The sequence below is a fragment of the Pimephales promelas genome, chromosome 5 (assembly GCF_988280905.1).
Source record: "Pimephales promelas chromosome 5, fPimPro1.hap1.1, whole genome shotgun sequence".
NCBI lineage: Eukaryota > Metazoa > Chordata > Actinopteri > Cypriniformes > Leuciscidae > Pimephales > Pimephales promelas.
In genome coordinates this window covers 31573888-31597458 of record NC_142773.1, presented here as the reverse complement: position 1 = coordinate 31597458, position 23571 = coordinate 31573888, and the positions used below count along the sequence as shown (strand labels likewise).

At 37.3% G+C, this 23571-nt stretch overlaps 2 protein-coding genes across 2 annotated transcripts; both read right to left on the bottom strand.

Moving 5' to 3' along the window:
• Positions 1-34: 34 nt before the first annotated feature.
• On the bottom strand, positions 35-11040 carry hltf (helicase-like transcription factor). The gene is made up of 25 exons (XM_039676909.2): positions 10855-11040; positions 10543-10626; positions 10221-10378; positions 9526-9692; positions 9296-9429; positions 9092-9177; positions 8152-8223; positions 7871-8062; positions 7717-7791; positions 7543-7588; positions 7301-7417; positions 6798-6845; positions 6599-6694; positions 6416-6507; positions 6186-6329; positions 5159-5297; positions 4941-5076; positions 4681-4860; positions 4483-4595; positions 3328-3509; positions 3121-3240; positions 2664-2776; positions 2377-2557; positions 2138-2218; positions 35-352 (listed from the first exon to the last, which is right to left on the bottom strand). The coding sequence occupies exons 2-25, from the start codon at positions 10622-10624 to the stop codon at positions 206-208; spliced, it is 2901 nt and encodes a 966-aa protein (XP_039532843.2). The 5' UTR covers positions 10625-10626; positions 10855-11040; the 3' UTR covers positions 35-205.
• Positions 11041-11487: 447 nt separating this feature from the next.
• On the bottom strand, positions 11488-17861 carry nck1a (NCK adaptor protein 1a). Its single transcript, XM_039677684.2, has 3 exons — positions 17703-17861; positions 12662-13368; positions 11488-12477 (listed from the first exon to the last, which is right to left on the bottom strand). Exons 1-3 carry the CDS (start codon positions 17734-17736, stop codon positions 12283-12285), a joined length of 936 nt encoding a protein of 311 aa, XP_039533618.1. The 5' UTR covers positions 17737-17861; the 3' UTR covers positions 11488-12282.
• Between the last annotated feature and the right edge of the window lie 5710 nt (positions 17862-23571).

Genomic DNA, 23571 nt, shown 5'->3' with positions numbered 1-23571 from the left:
TTTACTGTGGTTAAAACCAGTTTATGCACAAAGAAAGGGTTTTAAGTGTTTATTGCAATGAAAACTGTTAGAACAATCCTACAGACATTGTGTAGATAATATGAATTTGAAGGAAACAACCTTTCTGAACAATTTGCAATAGAGCAAAAAAAAGTGCTGTCTTTAAAGTAAATTAACAGATACAATGCAATTTAGCTTGGAAAAACTAAATCTCCATGAGGGTTCGGATCTCATCTATCCGTGCCTGTTTTAGGTTCTGTGTGTGTTTCGCGCCGAAAGCTTTCTCCACAAGCTCCTGCTTCTTCTTCTGAATCTTCACCATGTTCTCCTCCACAGAGTCTTTCACAATAAACTAAACAGAAAACAGTTGTTTCAATCAACTTTTTTTTTAACTTTCTTGACTTTTCAAAGCACACTCAAACACTGATTACCTAATATAAACCTAATAGCTGGATAGTCTTTCTATTTTATGTTAACTAGAAATTTATCAAGTTTAGTACAAATTTGTTTTAATTTTATACTGTCAGTCTAATAGTCCAATTAATGTCCAGTTGACAGTCCTAATGTACCAAGTAAATGTCACTCTTTATTCGTGTCTGAAAGAGAAATGAAGATTATTTTCTAAATATCACTCGGCTTTACAGTCAATCCAAACGTACAATTTGGCCTCAGAATTCTAGACAATACTTTTTTTATTACAACAGACCTTTGTTGTGAATGTGGATTATACTTACTGTCATATTACAAACCAATGAATATCAGTCAATTATTTAAAGGGATACTCCACTTTTTTTTGGAAATAGGCTCATTTTACAACTCCCCCAAAGTTAAACAGTTGAGTTTTACCCTTTTCGAATCGATTCAGCCGATTTTCTGATATTTAGAAGAATATCAGTAACCAGACAGTTTCTGGTCTCATTGACTTCCATAGTAGGAAAAAATATATACTATGGAAGTCAATAAGACCAGAAATGGTCTGGTTACTGATATTCTTCTAAATATCAGAAAATCGGCGGAATACATCTGAAAACGTTAAAACTCAACTGTATAACTCTGGCGGAGAGGTAAAACCAGCCTGGTTCATTTTAAATCTGTTATAACTGAAAAATAACTGTTCAATGTCATTAACGAAATAATCAATTGAGAATGTAGTCTGATTCAATCAACTAACTTGCTTGAGAAACGTTTGGAAATCTTTTAGTGATTTGTTAAGGAACCGGTTCAAGAGTCTAATCAAGCTTCACTGCTCACTGTGTCTATTAGTATCTGCTACAAAAAAAATAACATGCTTAAAGGGTTAGTTCACCCAAAAATGAAAATTAAGTCATTAATTACTCACCCCCATGCTGTTCCAACCCCGTAAGACCTTCGTTCATCTTCGGAACACAAATAAAGATATTTTTGATTGAATCTGAGAGCTAGATCAGTCCTAGATAGACTGCCTAAGGGACTGGCTCTTGACGGCCCATAAAGTCATTAAAGAAAAGGTTTAAATATTCCATGTGCCTACAGCGGCTCAATTATAAGTTTATCAATCGACGAGACTACTTTTTGTGCGAAAAAAACATAAATAACGACTTTATTCCACTATTCCATTACTTCCTTATGGGCGCATGCGCGAGAACTGAGACGAGGACGTTCTCATTCGTCTACTTCTTGTTACTGGCTGCTCACCGCTTAGGAGTTTTACCGCCCCCTACCGTATAAGATTGAGAACCACTGATCTATACCATGGAAGTCAATGATCTGCAAAACTGTTTGGTTACTAACATTCTTCAAAATATCATCTTTTGTGTTCTGCAGAAGAAAGTCAGTCTGTCATATGGCTTGGAGTGGGTGAGAAATGACAATTTTCATGTTAGTGTGACCCCTTTGTTCAGGAAACATCACAATCCAAAAATGTAACAATCTTCTCCAAATGTAAAACTAGTTTTTTTAAATTTTGATTGTTTTAAAAAAATTTTTTTTTACCAAAATTGTGACCATTGTAGTCAATCTGGGGCCCTTATTGTTAGCCTCAAAGTTATGAGCTAATAAGGAATCCATTAACATCATGTTGTTGCATTTGTCGGCACTGTCAGTTACCACTGAGAAAAATGTCAGTCGTGCTTGCCAAGGCATAAATCAAAGACTGTACCTTAGTGACCACCACATCTCTACTCTGGCCCAATCTGTGACATCTGTCAACACACTGATCTTCTGCTGCAGGATTCCAGGCCTGAACAAACAGCAGAATAAGACAAACAAATGAGCTCTTTGAGTGTGTGAAGACTATGAACCTCTATTCATTCCCCATTATAGATGCATTGACACAGAATCAAATCATGACATCACTGCCACCTAGTGGCTGGCACTATCCTAGGGATTTCAACTCACAGGATCCATCAGAAACACTTGGGAAGCAGCAGTTAGATTAAGCCCAACTCCTCCAGCTTTGAGTGACAGTAACATGATGGTGGGGCTTCCTGGAGAGGAGTCTTGAAAGTCCTGAATGGCCTTTGCTCGGGTCTTCTGATTCATTGAGCCATCCAGGCGAGTGAAAGAGAATGCATATTCTCTGTAGACAGCAGCAACGTCAGCACACTAAACCACTAATGGCTACTTATTTTATTCAGTATGTAGTACAGTCTAGTTTTCAGAAGCCTCAGGGATGAAAACTGTACCTCAAGGGACGCTCTATAACATCCAGAAACCTGGTAAACTGAGAGACCACAAGACTCTTCACAGTAGGGTCTTCATTGCGAAGCTTCAAGAGGTTGCTCATCAAAGCATCAACCTGCATAAAGAAAAGAGCACTTTATTGAAACATGTTGCTCATAATGAGCAACACAAAATACCATTTAATCGCTTTGTCATCTTACTGAGCACTATGGAAGCCCTGAAGCATTTATTTATTTATATTTAACTAAAAAAAGCTAATTGTTTCTCCACTGAATCTTTATGAAATTATTACACTACTGTTCAAAAGTTTGGGATGGGTATTTTATGTTTTTAAAATAAGTGTTATGCTCACTTTGTAATATTGTGAACTGTTTTCTAATTGAATATGTAGTAAAATTTAATTTATTCCTGTGATGGCAAAGCTGAATTTCCCATCAGATGCATAAATGGCAAGGTTACTTTGGAACTTGATTGCCAATTCTCCTCAGTTGCTGATCGAGCCTCCACTTCCTCTCCGGGGTACTCCACGAGTTCTTTAGTCTTGATCTGAGCACGACACAGGGGACATTTGGCCTGTTCCTGAGAGACAGGAACAATCAATATACAGAAACAACATCCAATAAAGGAGTCTTCAGCAAACCTTTGAGATGCTGAAGTAATGCTGACCTTCTCTGAGCGGATGACCTCACAGATGCAGGGCCTGCAGAACACATGAGCGCAGTAGGTGATGACAGGCTGACGCAGGGAGTCTAGACAGATGGCGCATTCTTCGTCCGAGCCAGAGTTCAGCACCAATGTGATCTTATTGATGAGACGCTCCCGCAGCTCAACGGGGCTCCCAAGATCACCTAACACATGTTCCCCGAAAGACAGATTAGGGTGCTGTTAAAGCTTTAAAAAGACGTTTGAAAAAAACTTTTGCTGATAATTTACTCACCCCCATGTCATCCAAGATGTCCATGTCTTTCTTACTTCAGTCGATAAGATTTTTGATGAACGGTTCAAGATTTTTGATGAACGGTTCATAAATAAATAACAAAGTTTAAGTTTTATAAGCTCAAATGCTCGCCTTGCTCTGTTCTATGACGCACGTTTGTAACTCTCCTGTTCGAACTCGTTCATCAAAATGAACGAATCTTTTTCTGAGTAATTTGGTTCATTCAATGAACGAATTGACTCGGGAACGAATTTGTTCATTTTGATGAACGAGTTCGAACAGGAGAGTTACAAACGTGCGTCATAGAACAGAGCAAGGCGAGCATTTGAGCTTATAAATCTTCAACTTTGTTTTTTTTGTTTTTTTTAAATGAGCGATGGTTTCGCTTGATAAGACCCTTATTCATCGTCTGGAATCGTTTAAAGCCCTTTTAACAGTTTGCAGTTTGTTCAGAAAGTGTCTTTTGGACCTTGAACCGTTCATCAAAAATCTTAATTTCTTTTCGACTGAAGTAAGAAAGACATGGACATCTTGGATGACATTGGGTGAGTAAATTATCAGCAAAAGTTGATGCAGTTTGTACTGAAAGTGTCTTTTGGACCTTGAACCGTTTGGTTACCAGTGAAGTGCATTATATGGAGAAAAATGCTGGAATGTTTTCATCAAAACCTTTATTTCTTTTCGACTGAAGAAAGGAAGACATGGACATCTTGGATGACATGGGGGTGAGTAAATTATCAGTTAAAGTTTTTTCAAAAGTGAATTACTCCTTTAAATGAAATTTAATGTAAGGTATGTTTAATTTTTTTTTTTAGTATAATTTATTTGAATTTAATAATATTTAATTGAAAGTAATCAGCAACTGACAAAACTCTCATTTATACCTGCCACTGTGTATTTGCCCACAAGACTGGGGTGACAGCAGCACTGCCTCAGACGGACCAGGATGGCCAGCACGTCAGCATAGTTCGTCATGACCGTTCCTTCTTGGAAATACCTGTAAAGACAAACGGTTTGTTTTCTGACTTAAAACTTTTATGTAATATTGATGCTCTTCAAATCTGTAGCAAACGTGTGCCCACCTGCCGACGATGTTCTTGCCTTCCCTCTTGACCTGTTCATACTCCTCCCTCTCCTCCTCAGAGAGAGTCACATGCTGCACAAACACTCTCCGTGCGGGTAACTGCACCAGCGGGTGCCCAGCCACTTTACTGTTCTTGGTGCGCCTCAATGTGATGCCCTTCACCAGCGCTTGCAAGTTCCTGATAACAGTTATATGATAGTGAAGTTCATTCAATTCGATGCAATGAAAGTGTGATTTGGGACGCAGCTATTAACATACTTTAGTCCAAATCTGTCGCCCATGGTCACGGGTCTCTGAATGATTCTGTTCCACCACTCCTTCACATCAAAAGGCTTCAGCTTCAAAAAGGACAGTAGCATGTACAGATCCTTCAGGGAGTTCTGAATGGGAGTTCCTGAAGGTAAAAATACGCATGATTGACGTCAACTTCCTTTTGATGTTATTCACAGGTGATGAGGTAACGCAAATGAACGCACCAGACAGGATCCACCTGCGCTCTGACTGGAGCCCTAGCACAGCTTTGCTTTGAAGAGCACTAGGGTTTCTGATGACATGACCTTCATCCAGCACCACCCTCAACCAATTCACTTTGTGCAGAGGACTGCTGGCTTTATTCTGCAGGTAGGGTCAAAGTTCATTTTTTATTTCACCATTTGTCCATAGTTTTTAGAGTGTGTACTTACAACAGTCTTGATGACAGAGGCTATACACTAATTCCACTAACTAGTGTCTAGTTTAGCCACACAAAATTACAAAGGAAATGAAGCCAGTAACTGAGACAGTGTTGTTATATATATATATATATATATTCAAAAAGTGGAAATAAAGTCCCTAATTTGTATTTAATAGTAGAAATAATGTGTATTTAATAACATGTATTTAATAGGCTTATCCACCTTATTCCTACGTCCCATGATGCTTTGCGCGAATTATGTGTGTAACTTCCGTTAAGCGGTAAACAATCAGTGAAAGGCTCGCTCTATGAACGCTATACGTTAAAAAAGTGTCGCAATGAGATGACATTAATCGACTCGCCCTTCAACCATGGAACATTGAAATAAAAATTAAAAGTTTAAAAGAATCAACAAGTACTTTGAACAGATCAAAAATAGCCCGATATGCGCCAGTCTTTGGTTAAATATCACTATAGTAGGCCCATATTGTTACCATAACTCCCTTTCTAGAACTTAAAGGACACTTTTTCTGAGGAGCAGATCAAATTTGGAATGATATAATGATTTTAATAAATATAAACTGAATATGATATTACTGAATACCATTTTATAATGTTCTACAATATAATACTGAGGTGTAAATAGCATCTGACTCTACTTACACTTAGTATCTAACTACTGTTTCACACAATAAAAATATTTTCTTTGCACTAATTACACAATGTAAATACTATCTAACTTAGTGACTCCAGCCTGGCTCAGCAGCGTCATGTAATGACAATATCTATGCAGAAAAAAAACAGCAGGACTGCGTTTTAAATCCACCCACCCCAAAATCTGATGAAAGCACATTATATGTTGTGAGAACCACATCTTGCCCAGACAGAAGGCTGACAGATCGGCTGCGCTCAGGACCGTAGTACAGGTACACGTTTAGTGTGACATCAGCTCGAATATGTTGCTCAAACTGGTCCTGCACGCATATGAAGCACAAATGAAAGCAATGCGAGTTTAAGATTTTCTTAATTTTTCATAAATAAAATGATTTTCAACACTCACCAGCCAATTGCTAAGGACAGACAGGGGACATAAAATCAAAGTGGCTCTGGCCCCTGACCCCCCACCGGCTCCAGATGGGCCCTTACCAGTGCCTACAACACGCACAAAGCAGATAGATTCCTCTAAAACTCTCTCATACCATAATAAACAAACGGAAGAAATGGTCATTAATGTTACACCCACCAGAACTCTTCTTCGCACTTTTTTTTGCTGGCACAGCCTGTGAGGAAGTGCACTCCAGAGCGGCAGCGAAGTCCACATCATCTAGCAGAACCGCTCCTGTGTATGAAAGAGTGATAACAATGTCAGTTGACGCTGAAAATATATATTACAAATCTGCCTTTCAGTTTACATGAAAAAAAAGGACAGGAAGAAAGCGTACCTTTCTTGGTGTTGGCAGACTTTTTAGCAGTTTTCTTAGTGGTTTTTGCTATAAGAAACACAAAAGTGTATAATAATACTCAATGAATATTTTTAACATTTACTTTTAATGACACACTGAAAAAATGAAGCAAAGATGGCTGCATTCAGTTGACAAAGACTCAAAACAAATACAGTTCTTTATAATCAAAGAATCCAGAAGAAAAAAAAGATCATGACAGCAGCACAACTGTTTCAACATTGATAATAATAATAATAGTTATATGTTATTTGAGCACCATATTAGAATGATTTCGTTCATCATGTGACACTGAAGACTGGAGTGGACAGCTTTGCGATCACAGAAATAAAATTACATTTTAAATTATATTTAAAATTTTAAATTGTAGTAATCTTTCACAATATTTCCAATCAAATAAATGGATCCGTGGTGAGCATAAGAGACTTTTTTTTAAAAATCTCACAGACATTTGTACATTGCATCAAGACTTAAGAGAAACTAACCTTTCTTCTGAGGTGCATCTTCATCAATGGTGTCAGCAGTGGCACTGATAGCATGCTGTCTTTTCAATGGAGACAACCCCACTGGTTCCCCAGGCTCTTTAGGGTCTCCACTTTTCTCTAAAAATATAATACATATATAACATTTGTGTGTCAGTATTCTACTACAAATGTAACTTCTTCACTTCAGACTGGATTACAATTTTACAAGTTTGTTTTAAAAACATATGTGACATTTTTTTTACCTTTTGAGGCTGCTTTCTTTCTGGTAGTAGAAGAAGATGGTCCTTCCTGAAAGTTAAAATGTTCATGATTAAATTCTGGCGGCAATACATGCAAGGTCACAGTAATCAGTTAAATTCAACTTCATTTACACACACATGCTTTATTTGTTAAATAATTTTTCATCTGCATCTTACACGTTGTTCCAGTGGCAGGGGTTTCCCATTGTGAAAATTTGAGACTATCAAGGCAATGGTGGTGAGGGTTTTGCCCTGAAACACAGCATAAAAATTCTGAGCACTAGTAGGCGTTATATTAAGCACTTAAAGAAGAGGTCTAAGATTATCTCACCAGCCCCATGTCATCAGCCAAAATCCCACCAAGCACTTTCTCAGGCCTTTCCTTCACAGCAAAGTTAGTGAGAACGTTAAAGTAAAGGCCATTCTTCTCCTCCCAGAACGGAGGCAGATCGTTGCTGTTTTCACGAGAGGTCATCCATGAGAGCGCTTGCTTTTGATGTGGGAGTAGAGGAGTGAACACTGCCTGTACGGACAGACATTAACAGAGACATCAGTAAGTGACTGATGAATGATTGACAGTAAAACAGCTGTGTTCTTTCTGTCTGCGCTCACCTCTGCTGGCTCCATTTCTCTGGTTTTATCCTCCATCAAATCATCAAAGAGCTTGTCAAAGGCATTTTTCAGCTGATATGATGTAACAAAAATAAAATGATTAGCCATTTCATTGAAGTTAAACAAAAAGCAGACTGGTGGTTCTCAACTGGTGTGTTGCTGCACTGTTCGGTCATAAACGGCATGCTAAATTAATAATAAATAATGCTAAATGAATACTAAATGTAACTAACCATCCATAAGGGTATGGCTAAAACAGAAAAATAAATACAATTATTGCCTATTAAAAGGAAAGACTTAAAAACTTACCATATTATGGCATAAATAGGTGTGCACCTGATAAAACTAAATTATGCATTGAAAAACTACATTAAATAACTTGCAACAAGAATAATTACGGTTATTTGTAATTTTTTTTTTTTTTTTTCTCATTTTTATTACTAATATTTTTTCATCTTTGATTCTACAGACATTTTTGTTTGTACTGTTTGATGAAAACAACAGAAAAAACACAAAAGCACTGATAGTAAAGCATACTAGGCAAATACCAATCACTTATTTTGACATTCTTATAGCCAAAATCTGTAAAACAGACACTTAATATTCAACATTATTATTAATCTGCCTGCATTGACACCATTGTACCATTGTATGATAACTTTGTAAGACACCATTGTATGATAACTGAACTGAGCTGGACGATTACATCACTGTTTTATCTAGAGTGGCTGTATAGATAAATGAGCTAAATTAATAATTAATGATATTTACAACAGAAAATAACCAACACTAAACTTACTTAAGCTGGACAATGGCACTATTTTCTTCTAGAGCTGCTGTACAGCTGAAACAAACGCCCTGTTATCACTGTAAAGCTGCTTGGAAACAAACTGTATTGTAAAAAGCGCTAAAGAAATAATGGTGACTTGATAAAATTTACCTCCTCTACAGTCAAAGGAATGGCAGATATTTTTGAGGACAATCCAAGCGGATCTCTTGGACCCAAAGATGTTTGGGCAGCACCTCCTAAGAAAATAAAATAATGTCAATCATATAAGTATTATGTATTCACCAAAGAACATTAAGTTAAATAATGGCATGCATACACTGTCAGTCGGGAATAAATAACAAAAAAAAAAAAAACCTTTCAAGTCAGAGCCAAGTCGGAAACCATAGCGTCTCATCTGATTATGTACAGCCTCGCGCTGCTCCTCTTTGCCCCAGAACGTGAGGTTCACAGGCATTGTGTATGTATTAGTTTTCCCAAAGGGCACAACCCTATTAAGAAATCAGACACAAAAAAGATTTTTTGTAATAAAAATCAGTTGTACACTTAATACAAATTACTTTTTAGAAAAGAAGAAACTACAGTACCCTTCCACCCTTGCCAAGTTGTTGTCCATAATGTAGGCCATTGGGGCTGCCAGCTCTTTCTTGATGTGCCCCACCTGACTGCCATACACATTGGCAACCATCACTGCATTTCGGTCATAGGGATTCTGCGGCTCTCTCACCAAAGACACCATCTCTCCTTTATTGACCTACAGCATATGTCACAATCACATAATATTCCTGTTATTAAACGAGATTGAATGAGCCATTATATCATTATTCTGTGTTTTGAAAAATAAAACCACTAGAGGGCAATACACACTGTGGGGTGGAACAGGTGTGAGATTACCTATTCTTGTCAGGTGATAAGGGCGTCAGAGAAATTAAGCGGGTACAGATGGCGGGAAAATACAGTTCATGGCGAAGATATAAAACTATGTTGTACTGCAGTAAATAATACTGTACTCTTGTATGTTATGTTAATATTAAACAGCAACGCGACTCAAATAAATAAATACAGCAGTGTGTAAAATGTAAGTACACAATTGAAAGAAATATATAACATCGTGCAAGTGGTTTTTAGATGTTTTGATACAAACTTCTTACATAATGTACCTTTAAAATGTGTAATACGGTCATGTAACAATGCACTTAGAAACCTTATGTATGCGCACATACTCACATGCATGTATGTATATATATATACACATTAAACACACATACATGAAGATCCCTACCGTTCCAGTGTAGTAACGCAGACCAACAACTGAGCCTTGAATTGATCCGATCTGAACACTCTCCTCTGCCTCCAGCTCCTGCCCTCTATCTTCTGTTAGATCAGCAATTTCTTGGGATATGGTCACTGTGCCGCCGACATCCATGAAATCTATAAAAGCTGGTGTTGGATGACACGCATCATAATTAATATTAGATGTGACAACATTTGATTCAACACATTCGGAGGATATATAATAGGTTTTGGTTTAAACTATAGTTTGCTAGGGACCATTATTAATCATATTCATTTCACAAATGTATTTGACATCTGCTGTTTTTCACCGTATCGCGACGAGGTGCTGGTCGAGGGGTTGTGAGGGTCATCAGCAGTTTGGCCACTTGTTGATTTGTTAGATGACTGCATGTCTGCGATCGTAACATAAACACGAAACGTCACTCAGTCAGGTCCTAACCAGAGTGCCATTCGAATGTATAATAAAGCAAAAGTAAATACATTTAATTGCATATAATGACACTTTATAGTGATATAAAACATAAACTGATTCATCCAACTAGAATGAATTGTTCATAACAAGCGAACGCGCTCTAGTGGATTAAGTTAAACTGTTAGCTGCAGCCTGAGGCCACACTTACCTCACGATCAAGACTCCAGTACGATAAAGGAATGTTGTATATAAATTCATCCAAATTCTACATAAGCGATTAATTTTGGAGTACTTATAGTGGTTTATTGTAGTTCACTCGTAATTTGTTGACTACAATGACGCCTGTCCTGTCAGTGGCGCGAGTGTTTTGAAACTGTACCCTTATTTCCGGCGCCAGAGTCAGACTTTACGTCACTGTCACGTGAACCAACCAGCAAAGACTACCAAAAGTCGTCACTACAAATCTTTTATGTTTAGGCGGTTTTTTTTTATTAATTTGATTAATTCCATATTTTTAATTCATATTATGTTATTTGTATTTATTTGATGTATAATTTTTGTTTATGGATTGTGATGACTGATTGTAAATTGAATTCTAAAAAAAAAAAACACACAGAAAATGCTTTATGTGTTTTAATCAAACAAAATAAAATTGTAAAAAAAAAAAAGATTCGAAATGATTTTATCTTGCATGAGCCAGAAAGAATAACTTATTTTTCTTACTGTGGTTACTCTGGAAAAGTAACAGACTTTGTAGCTTGCATGTGTTTTTGTATACACCTCTTATATGTAGGCCTTTATTGTATGCACATTTTTTTATGAAATTACTGAATGCATAAAATAAAAAGGCGAAAATTGTATGCTTTATTTTTAAATGCTACACTTATCAAGTCAAGAAATGATAAGTAAAAGAAATATAAATTTCAATATGGAAGGATGCATCATTCACAGTTTACAATTTTTTTTTTACAAATTACAAATTAGTAGTAAAAAATGAGGAGGAGGAGGAGGAGGAGGAGGGGGGGGGGGGGCGTTAACTTTTGATAGGATGGGACTATGGAAATGTAAATATAGTCCTCTGTAAAAACCCAATGTAGATTGAAGAGAAAGATTGGCACAGGCAAATGAACAACATACCGTGAGAATTCATGAAATCAATGCTGCAAACAAAAATGTAGCTATCAGGTAAAAATGCTATCACACATGTGGTTTAAAGTTACTGTGTCCATTCTCTCACTGTCCTCTAGCTCTTGATATTAAATTAAACAAATTAAATGTAAAGGAAAAAACCTGATTGCAGTGACATTTCATTCATTCTCCACTTTTTAAGTGTCTTGAATAATCACAAGAAGCCTATGCAAGTACGTACAAAGATGAAGTGAAGTGATGTTGGACTATTGCGGTGGAATAACAGTACAAAGATAGCTTATCTGACATTAACTGGAGTTTGCATTTAAAGTAGCTGAATATCCCAAATTGGAGCAATGCTAAAGCAAACACATGAATGTACTTGTAATTGTAAATACACTAACATTTACATTTAACCAAAGAAGTTTTCACACTTCCCCAATGCACAGTCAATAGTTTATTGTTGGTGCTGATGGATGACAGATTTAGATGTTGCTCTTGTGTAGGCTCAGTTTAATGCTTTAACCAGGTACAGTTTATCTCCCTGCTCGCTGGTAAAAATGGGGGCCTTTTTGTAATGTTCCACCAAATCCTCAATGGAGCTGAACTTGCGCTGACCAATGCAGTACAGTCCATCTTTTAGCTGCACCTTGAAGTGTTTGTTCTTGTACACCGCCTTCAGAGAGATAGAGAAGTCGTTTGGCTGGAAAGTAAAAAATGAAATGTTTGTTCAGGAACACACTAAATAAAAAAAGTAAATAAATATGCAAAATTCCATTTCTACTACTTGAGACTGGTAATATATGAATTAGGAAAAAAATATATATTTCTAATAATTCTATAAAACAAAAATTGGTGTTTGGACAGTTTCAATTGAATTCAATTACCGTAGACTCGCTGTCTCTGATGAGGAAGTCACCATCCGCGCCCCTCTGGTTCAAGACCATCTCAGCCTGGTGCCGTGTCAGTTTGCCATAGTACCATTGTTTTCCTCCAAACCTTCCATCCATAGAGGGCTTAATGTCATAGATTGAAGTAGGTCCTGAATTCCCCAGTTCTTTGTGTGTTTTCTGTACAACTGTAACATAGTTCTTGGGCACTAAACCCACCTGCCCATTTTCTTTTTTACACTTCCACCATTCAGGGTCATTCTCAGGTTTCTCTAACACGTCCATAAGTTCATCCTTGTTGAAATTCAGCTCTTCGACATTGCCGGAGCTGAAATGATAAAGTGCCTGTACAGTCTGCAGAACCTGAGAGCCGTTGTTATTGTGCCCCACTGAGGCCAATTTATCTTTGAGAGAGCTCATGGAATCGTCCCTCATTGTCCTGTCCACATCCTCTGTGACATAATTGGAGGGAAACCACCCAGAAAGGCCATTATAGGTTCCTCGCCACCAACCGTCGCTGCACTTCTCCGTGACGATGACCCTTGTGCCCTTCACCAAAGAGAGCTCGTCCTCCCGCTCCGCGGTGTAGTTGAACTTCACCAGCGCGGGCAGGTTGAGGTCATACAGTCGCTCATCGCCCTCATATTTCTCTGAGCTGGAGGGCAAATCTCGCACACAGCCTTTCTGCTTCACCTTCCCAATCCCTGCAGTCACAGAAAATGTTAATATGAGCCATGCATTTTTTTTGAAAAATGTGCTATTATGAAACTTAACTAATGATACTATTGGTATCTTACCATTGCAAACTGATATTATTTATCTTTATAATGTGCCACATAGATAAAAACAAGACTTTTTTTCTAGTTTCAATACCAAATTAATCCCGAAGCTGAAAATATAGAAATATTGGATGAAAATATAGATAAATGCCACAGAACTCTGCACTCTGCAGCAACAATTTTTTTTTTTACACAACCGTAATAAAAGTCCAAAATTGCTGTTTGTTTATGTTTGTCAAGCAATTGATACTTGATCACCAAGGATAAATTAAATTAAATGAACACATTCAGCTGAAGTTTATCTGCTTTCTGCAGCGCTTCCCACAGGTGCTCCCATAAGCTTTTTTAGAGCATTTCTCACTGGCCTTGCAATCGAATTGCTCCCAACAGCACACCTTCTTATTTATTTATTTAAGTTTCAGATTAAACTTTATCTGCGAAACTCTGCCTAAAGGCCAGCAGCTTCCCAGAGGCTTCTCTTCTTCACTGTTGCTGATGAAACTGATATTTGACATGCACTTTTCAATGAAGCACCAGTGAGAGGTTTCTCAATCTTTTCAGACTCTGATGTACTACTTCTCATCTTGTTGTGCAGCAGGGCTGTCCACTTTTCTGTCTGGTTGGAACCAGTTTGCTCTCATTCTTCTTTCAAGAGAGAAGAACAATAGGCTGAGTTTAAGAGTTTCTAGAGAAATTGTGATTTCTTTTCATGTTGTTTAAAAAACTAAAATTGCTTGGACTTCAAAAATATGAGTGTCCTTAAAGAGTTCACCACAAAATGAAAATTCTGTCATTTAATACTCACACAACAAAGTCTTCTGCCTCATCGCAACATGCATGTGTCGTTGTCAAAACTCGTTCATCAAAATGAACACATCTTTTCCCGAGTCATTTTGTTCATTCAACGAATGAAACGAACGAATTGACTCGGAAAAAAAGATTTGTTCATTTTGATGGACGAGTTCGAACAGGAGAGTCGCGACGAACGTGCATCACAGTACATAGCAAGGCGAGCATTTGAGCTTAAAATTTAAACTTTGTTGTTTATTTCTTAAATGAGTGATCGTTTCGCTCGTTAAGACCCTTATTCATCGTCTGGAAAAGTTTAAAGCCCTTTGAACAGTTTGCAGTTTGTACAGAAAGACAGTGTCTTTTGGACCTTGAACCGTTTGGTTCCCACTGAAGTGTGGTTCCCACTGAAATGTTTTCATCAAAAACCTTAATTTCTTTTCGACTGAAGAAAGAAAGACATGGACATCTTGGATGACATGGGGGTGAGTAAATTATCAGCAAAAGTTTTTTCAAAACTGCATTTTTCTTTACGCAATCTAAAACAGTTTTAGCTGAATATCAGGTCTGGATTTCCATCTTTTTACCACAATATGACAACAAAAGCACTTAAATGCAACACATTGGTAAATACCAGTTCATATGTGGAAAATATCGTAGGCCTATATTTTCCATATCACGTGAACGCACCATAACCCCTACAGAAACTAAGGAAATTGTAGTTTACGCATTGTAGCACAATCATTTTCAACTGTGCTAATAATAAGAAAAGTTGAGTGTCCGTAAAATTATATATGTATACAACTTAATTTTTTTCAAAAATGATTAATGTATAGGCTACATTTTAAATTCTTTTTACATGTTTTAAAAATACATTTTAATAAAAAAAAAAAATACATCAAATTTTTACATTTAAATTTGTCATAATGATCCCAAACTTATTGGTGGTGTATGTAAATGGATTTTTTTTTTTTACAGTAATGTAAACAACACAAATTATCTCCTTACTATAGACTCAATCATCAACTTTTAATAAAAGATCTATTATTTACTAAGAAGATCCGTTCATGGGAGTTGTAAACTTATTGGAATGACCAAAATATGGCTAAACCTAAATATGTCTCCTCCAAATGAAAAGGAAATCTAATTGTAGCCCATCCATGAACATCAACAGGAAGAACAAGCAAAAGAGTGATAAGTGTTTCCTGTAAAAAAAATACCAGAACAAAAAAATAGGGCAGAGTGTTGAAATGTAACAGCCTCGTGATCCAGTTAACTCATTCATATGTGTGGAATTACAGAGCTCATCTGCTCCATCAAAATCAAACTTTCCAAACTCATCGGTAACAGTAGTTGTATTCCAAAAATAACCATGGAAACATAAAAGTCACAGACATAAAATCGAAGGGAAGCAAGTTGTCAGTGATAAACCACTATCATGATCAATGTGATGCAACCATTTTGAGAAGTAAAACCATCATGCGGATGTGTGGAAAAGCCAATAAAGTTGAAATTTTTTTTCAATGGAAATTCCAGGCCACAGCAATGAAAGCATTACGGTCTTTATGACGTGACTCAAGGATGGAACTTGAGGCACTGTGTCCTGTCTGCTTTTACTTCATTTCCACCGACAGCCCAGCTTTCCAGTCAATTTCCCAGTTTTCCACATGCGGGAAAACATTCAAAAGCAGAGATAAGGCAGAATTCCTCCTAAAGTTAAAACCTTGGCATCACAGATACTGTATTAAAACATAATTGAGTTCTTCAGAGTTCAACCCAAAAGCTGAACAAAGATGCAATGTACATAGGGTTTGTAACGGCTAATGAGTTTGTATACGAGTTTGTGCAATTTCATCATTTTCCCCATGAAACACAACTGAACATCTTGAATTGACCTAATTTTGCATTCAGCCCAGGTTTTTGAAAAAGCTGAGCATGATTATCAATGTAACGTGACCCGTGGCAAGCTGCTTTCTCATATCCACGACAGGAACCGAGCGAAAGCAGCCAAATCACACTGCCTTTGTTTCTGTTCGGGCTGAACTCGCTCCACTAATGACATCATAAGACAGATAGCCTCTTCACAAACAGATGTAGCGTCCAAGAACTGTCAGCAAAGGTAGCGCCGTTAATTCTCAGATGACGCAATACGCGCATCCACACAAATATAAACCCGTGATGAACTTCAGCATGTGTTTCTGTTCACTTTTGACCTCACAGCTGCTCTGTCCTTTTCTTTCTCATTTCAACCGACAATATATTTTGCTGCTTTGTGGCTAATTTTCCGCGACAGACTTTTGAATGCAAAATTACACAAATAACACTTGAGACATTTTCCTTTTGTGCAGGAATCGGTCACGCCTCTGTTTGGTATACAATAGCCTCTCTGAACTTCCATGGCATACTAATGCACAGAGAGAGAAAGAGAGGCAGACACAGAGAGCAAGAAAGAGAGCTGGCAGGAGGCCATCAGTTTTTTCCCTCCTCTCACGAATCTTCCCGAAAAGTCCGGCTATTCAAAAGTGAGCAAATAAAACAAGTGCAAAAAAAAAAAAAAAGAGAGAAACGCAAATAAGGAGTCTCATTTGTTGAAGTGTTCGGTCCTGTCGCTACTGTTCTTTTGTCCTGCAAGATCCGCTGCTTCACTCTGCCAAGTCACGACACCCCACTGTCTTGTCCACTGTAATGCGGGGATTAAAACACTGAAACGCTGAATGTGTTACAAAGGGGAAGAAGAACGTAATGAGAGAGAAAAAAATCCCAGAGTCAAAGGCCTCAATTATTCATTGCCTCACATCCTTCTGTTTTCCTGCACTAGAAATCTGCGTTGAATTAGACAGCTTCCGGCCGCCTTCACAGAGCAGCTCAAGTTGACAGTAGAGGAGGTGGAGGGGGCCTGCATGGGTTTCTGCTTTGATTTTTGTTTTTAAGACTGTCCAAGCTACCCTGAAGAGCTTACTGCTATTTCCTCCCTCTCTTATGGCAAATTTTATAGAAAAAAAGAAAGTATTTGAAGCACCTGAGTGTAGCCTAACTGCCCTGTAAAATGTAAGTCAATGAACTTGCAGTTGTGCATATAACATTATATGAGTGACTCATCTAGGTTACAACCAAAGGACACACGAACCAAAATGTCATTAAGCATTAAACTCCTAATAAATTTTTTAAAGAGAAACACATTCTACATAATCACAAACTGAACAATAACAGTCTTTGAAAGCTTTATCAGCCCACTTTCAGCTGATCTTTACCCTCAAAAAAGGCAAGACAAACACAACGACAGTTACAAAGGACTGACAACACAAGTTTATAACTTCAAAATCAGATCAAGTATGAAGAAACTCGCAGAAATCGTTCTTTCTTCAGATATTGAGTTCATTTGTCAACAGTGTGTAGGTAGGGCAATGGCAACAACTTTGTTGAGCAAAAGTGATATACTTTAGTGGAAAAGATTATAAATATGTACTCACGAAAGAAGTGTTTAAAAAGGTTAGCCATATCCATTCCCAGCTCTGTGAGCAGCCCCCCTTCCTCACACACTACCACCGGAGAATGTAGACGGGCTTTGCTACCACTCTCTCTTTCTCTCTCTCTGTTACAGAGCACCAGCAGCTATTCCATGAGGACTTCCTGAAAGTCCAGAGCCACTCTCCACCCCACACACATGACTGTCCTTAACCAATGGCTGTCAAGAGGTCCTTTCTGTAGACTCCAGTGGCTGGATGGGCCTCAAACACTTACAGGGTCTTCTGTGGAAACTAACATGACAACACTGTAAAACATTTCCACCTATTTCAACTGAAAAACGTAAGGTCAGTTGCTGCATTCAGTTTTTAAGTATAATACAATTGTCTGTATGGTATATAAACACACACAAACACACACACACACACACCATCAGCCGTTTCTAGTGTTGTCTGATGCTGCAGGCTACTTTACTTGCTATTTATCATGTTTCTGATTACCTTGCTAGCTACTGTAGTTACTTCATCCAAGTCAATCTCCAATCATCTTCCATTAATCCCTTGTCTTGGTGTGTGTGTGCTCCGATGATTCTGTAAGACAAAGACTTAAAGTCAACAATACAAGTCTCATCTGCTAACGATCTCAAGTATCGTGTTTATGCATTGTGTTACTGCCATATCTGCAAACAAACCTACTATACCTGTTTGAGTTTTACCTGAGTTCTGGTCCTTCACTCTAAACAATGCTGGGTTGTTTTACCCCAAAATTGGGTAAAATGTGGACAAACCCAAATGTTGGGTTAAAAATGTAATTTAAAATTTTAACCCAACTTCAACTTTCACTTTCAACTGTACATTTTTTAATTACATTTTTAAAACAATATTTGGGTTTGTCCATGATTGACCCAACTTTGAGTTGAATAACCCACCATTGTTTAGAGTGTTGCTTTCAAGCCTGCACATGACAAAAGGAAGCTGAAACAAAATGCACTCTAAAAATGCTGGGCTGTTTTAACCCAATTTTGGGTAAAATATGAGCAAACCCAGCCATTGGGTTACATTTTTAAATCAAATTTTTAACCCAATGGCTGGGTTTGTCCATATTTTACCCAAAATTGGGTCAAAACAACCCAGCATTTTTAGAGTGTATAAATATAAGATGGAAAAACTGACTAAATGAAAATTAGAAATGTTGCCATGGCAACCAACTGAAATTGGTTCAAGTTGAAGCACTAAAATTACAAAATGGAAATAAAATAAAATTGAAATTGAAATACATAAAACTTAAATAGTAATATAGGCCTAAAAAACAATAATAGTAAGCCAAATACAATGTATATTTACTACATTTATATTTATCCTGATTGTTGTATACCTTTGTGTAACAACTTTTTACAAGACACATTGTTCCAAATCAGTCTTACAGATATAGAAAAAGGGTTTTATTGTTGGTATTTTTTATGAAATGTATTGTGATGATATTGTGTTAGGTCAATGCTGTTGTTCAAAATCTAGTTCATGAAGCAAAACCAGTTGAGTTCTACTGATCTATCGATTGGTGAGTGAATTTTTAGGCTTTGTCGGCTGTACTTCAGTTTATTGACCTTATGTGGGACTTCATTGCATGGTATATTCAATATCAGTCCCCCAGTGGTTCCATAAACTGTGAGTAAACTACACTGAACATGAACAAGTTCTCACAGTTCCATCAACTCTTCGGCTGTGCGAGGTCTGTCATCTGTTTACAAACCTGCCCCAGAGGTTGTGAAAGAGAGGCTGTCAAATGCACCTCTGGAGCACCTGGTCCAGTGGACAAAGCTGTAATTTAAGGGAATGAGGTCACAGTTATGGAGCCGAATTGCTTCCTGAGGGGTGTGAGATGGTCCGGTGATGGAAACAAGAGACACAGCATGCTATAAGCAGCATCCATAATATGAAAAACAGACATAAAGAGGCAGAGATACAGATAGAGAGAAAATAAAGGTTCTTTTAAAATGGGTCCTATCAAACTGTTTTTTTCCAAATGGGTTCTTTCAAATGGGTTCCATAATGGGTTATTTAGAATGGGTTCTTTCACATGGAGTATTGGAAAGGCTACACATAAATATGAGATATATTTGCAATATTATTTTTATGCAGCAATTGTCAGAATTATGACAATTCTAATATCTCATAATTTTCTCTTAAATTAATGTTTATTTCTTTATTTATCTAGATTTCAACCTTTTGTCTTTATTTCGACTATTTGTCATAATTGTGTCTGTTTCGACTTGTAAATGATAATGGATTTTTATCTTAAATTTGATTATTATGCAGAATAAGTCATAATTATGACTTTTTATGTCATAATTTAGACTTTTTAATAATATAATTAGGGTGATCAGATTCACCAAAGCATTTCTTTTTTTCTAATGTGGTGGAAATGGGCTTTCATCTCCACCAGCATTCACTCTCTCATTATTATGATGATGAGATACAGTACATTGAACATACAGCACCTGAAAATAAAACTCACTTTCACTTTATTTTTCATAGCAGCTTGAAAGGAAGGATAACAGAACGCACATAAAAGCACAAACACTTCAGTGCAGCTGCCCTGCACTGGAAACAAGAGCCAACATGCTGGGCGGTCCGTGTACGTTTTGATAGTTTGTTTTCCAATTTGAAACGATATAAGCAGAAACGAGAAAACAGCACCATTTTTTTTTTCTTTTTTCGTTTTTTTCAAAAATACAAAAAACGAGATTACCAAAAGTGAATTACCCCAACTCAATTTAAATTGTTCAAAATTAAGTTGGCTGAACTCAATTAAATTAAGTTGGCCCAACTCAATAATTAATATTTAGAATTCAAAATGACCAAAATTGAGTTAGCCAACTAAATTTAAATTGCTCAAAATTAAGTTAGCCCAACTCAATAATTAATATTTAGAATTAAAATGAACAAAATTGAGTTAGCCCACCTCAATTTAAATCGTTAAAACGCAAACGTTCTGACAATTTATTTTTGTTAGCTGGGATTGTTTTTTTGGAATATTATCTTTCTTGCAGTGTGTAATGGGCTCTATGCACGGCGGTATTTCCGGTGAAGGTCTAAGGATGCTCGATAACTTCCACCGATCGTAGAGTCCAATGCAATACTGAGAATTTATATTGAATTTTATACTCCATGGTTAAACCTTAGTCACAAAAATAGACTTCCTTTTAAAATTGTATTAAATAAACATAACTCTATATATATAAAATTTCATCTAAACGTATGAAAGTTTCGTTTCAAAGACGGGAGGACGGTCAATTTTGAAGACTTTGCAATAATCCCGTTTTCCTCGGTTTTCCTCCGCTTTAATCTCCCTAACCGGAAACTGAAGAGCATCCTTGCGTCAAATGTGGAACTTATGCGTGCAAATAGCCTATATAGCTATCTGTGAATGTAAACAGTCTGCAAATTTGTAAAGTCGAAAGTGCACAATAAAAAAAGTTGTCTTTCAAAAGAAAGAATCAAAGTCATACGGCTACAGGTTGTCCACCCACCCTCAAACACTTTAGATTTGTCGTAATGATAAACATCATGTCAAGTCAAGAAGACTGTCGCTGTGAAAGTATCTGTTTTATGTTCACTTTTATTTTCACTTCCAAATGATGACTCTGTAAAGTTAAAATTAATTTTGTAATGAGACCACATCAGTACAGCTATAATCCCAAATTTTGCTGCTGGCAATTAACAGCCCATTCTCACCCCCAAGGCGTCACCTAACTGACACCTTGGGAAGCATTTGGACATGCTTCAATATCTGACGCTTTAGGCGCCCTTTAGCGTCAGTTAGATGACGCCCTAGGATCGCGTGTACCCTACCCCCACCCCATACCTAAACCTAACCGCGTCCTCTAACTGACGCTTTCCTTTAGCGTCAGTTAGATGACGCCGTAGGATCGCGTCATGTAAGTGACCCTAAAGGGCGCCTAAAACGTCAAATATTGAAGCATGGTCAAAGGTGACGCCTTGGGGTGAGAATGCGTTGCAATTAAAGCAGCCTGTAGCGCAAGACTGGTTTCCCACTGAATCTAATATTTATGAACATACACTAATGATGATGGTGAGGAGTTACATCTCATAATGTATGCAAACATATACGACTGAGATTTTCCCTACTCAGTCATCCCTGCGATGGAGGTTCGGGTTGAATAACTAGTACATCTTCTGAAATGAAGTGATGAAATTCAGTTATGGTAATGAGAGTTTTGTTTCCCAGAATTCCCACAGGCGCTGTAAGCAGTAGACCAATCGGAACAGATTGGACCGTCTGGCCAATCAGAGCAGAGTAGTTCGTGGAAAATGGGGTTCTCTTACCAGAGGTTCTCTCATACTGCGTAATATCTTGCGCTAGGGGAAAACAACGTGTTTTACATTAATACAAAATTAAGGATTAATTTTGCCTTCAATATCTCAAAAAAAAGAGGTTTTCCCCTAGCGTAACATATTACGCAGTACTCGTTCCCTCTTCTAGAGAGAACTGAGGTTACGTTAGTAACCAAGTACGATTTAGAGCTCTGAATCTACGGAGAATCCTTTGAGAATCATTGAAAAATGTGATGATGTGCAATATATATATATATTTTTCTTTTCTTTTTTCTTTGATGCTTACAAACCCGACCTCCAAAACTAAATTAGGAACCTCTCACACAGCCAGATATTTGATAATCGGCATAAAGCCAGGTCCAGTCTGCTGCTTATTTTATCCAGGAACTGCATAGAGAGTATGAGACTGCCGGACGAAAATTACAGTAAAAGCAACCAATCCCAGTTTGTTTGTGTCAGTTCGTAACCAAACACATCTAATCAATCTGATGAACCAAACCAAATGAGGCCTCCTTCCTCACAACCCTGAACTTCCGTTTTCAGAAGCAGTGTTAGACACGTCTCACAGAGTGGGTGACATCCATAGAGACATGGGTTTACGGGACAGAACTGAAATGATTTCAGGATATCCAAAGCTATAAAGACAGAACTGTCTGTATGAGATATATGACATGAGAGACTTCACAGCTAAACCCTCTCACTTCAGGTTTACACATCCTGTTTTAGTTCTCCCTTCCTCATGCGGATCATAAAGTTGGATATTCAAATTCTGTTCAGGAGACCCATAAATCATCTGGTTCGTCTGGAGCCTGGAAAGACCTTGATTTGAGAAGAAGAAGAAAAAATATATATATATTTAAGCTATTTAATTTAATTTAATTGATTTTTATTTGATTTTATCGGGTAGTGCATGATTATCGTTTTGCTTTAAGTTCAAACACATTACAAGCTCTTTTCATGTGTGCTGTGCGTGTGTGTGTGTGTGTGTGTGTGTTTTATTTATTTATTTATTTTTTTAAATCAGGCAACTCTAAAGAATTAAAAGTAAGTGATGTTGTGAGAAGAAGTCCACCGAGCAAGTGACCACATCTGTAACTTATGAGGCCTCTGAGTAATCACTTTGGACAGTCAGAGAGCTAAACTCCAGAACACGCTCAGGTTTCAGTGAGCCAGGCCCAGCAGACTCACATTCTTTGAAGCAGCAGTGAGAACACTGATTGTCATAGATCCTTGATATTTCTCAAGGGAGGCAATAAATGCTTGCACATGATGTTACAGGATGAAATTTAGCTCTGTGTTGTAGATAACAGTAAAGCTACAAATCCAAGCCTACAAATTTCAATGTGCTGACATTATTTTAATGTGTTTGCTATGACAATATGGCGAACACTGAGATGATGTAATACAGCCCACAGATAAAATAACATATATAAATGTGTATGACAGACTTTGTACTGCCATTATGTATTGGCTTCAATAAATAAAACCTTTTAAAATTGAAACTTAATGAATAAAATGT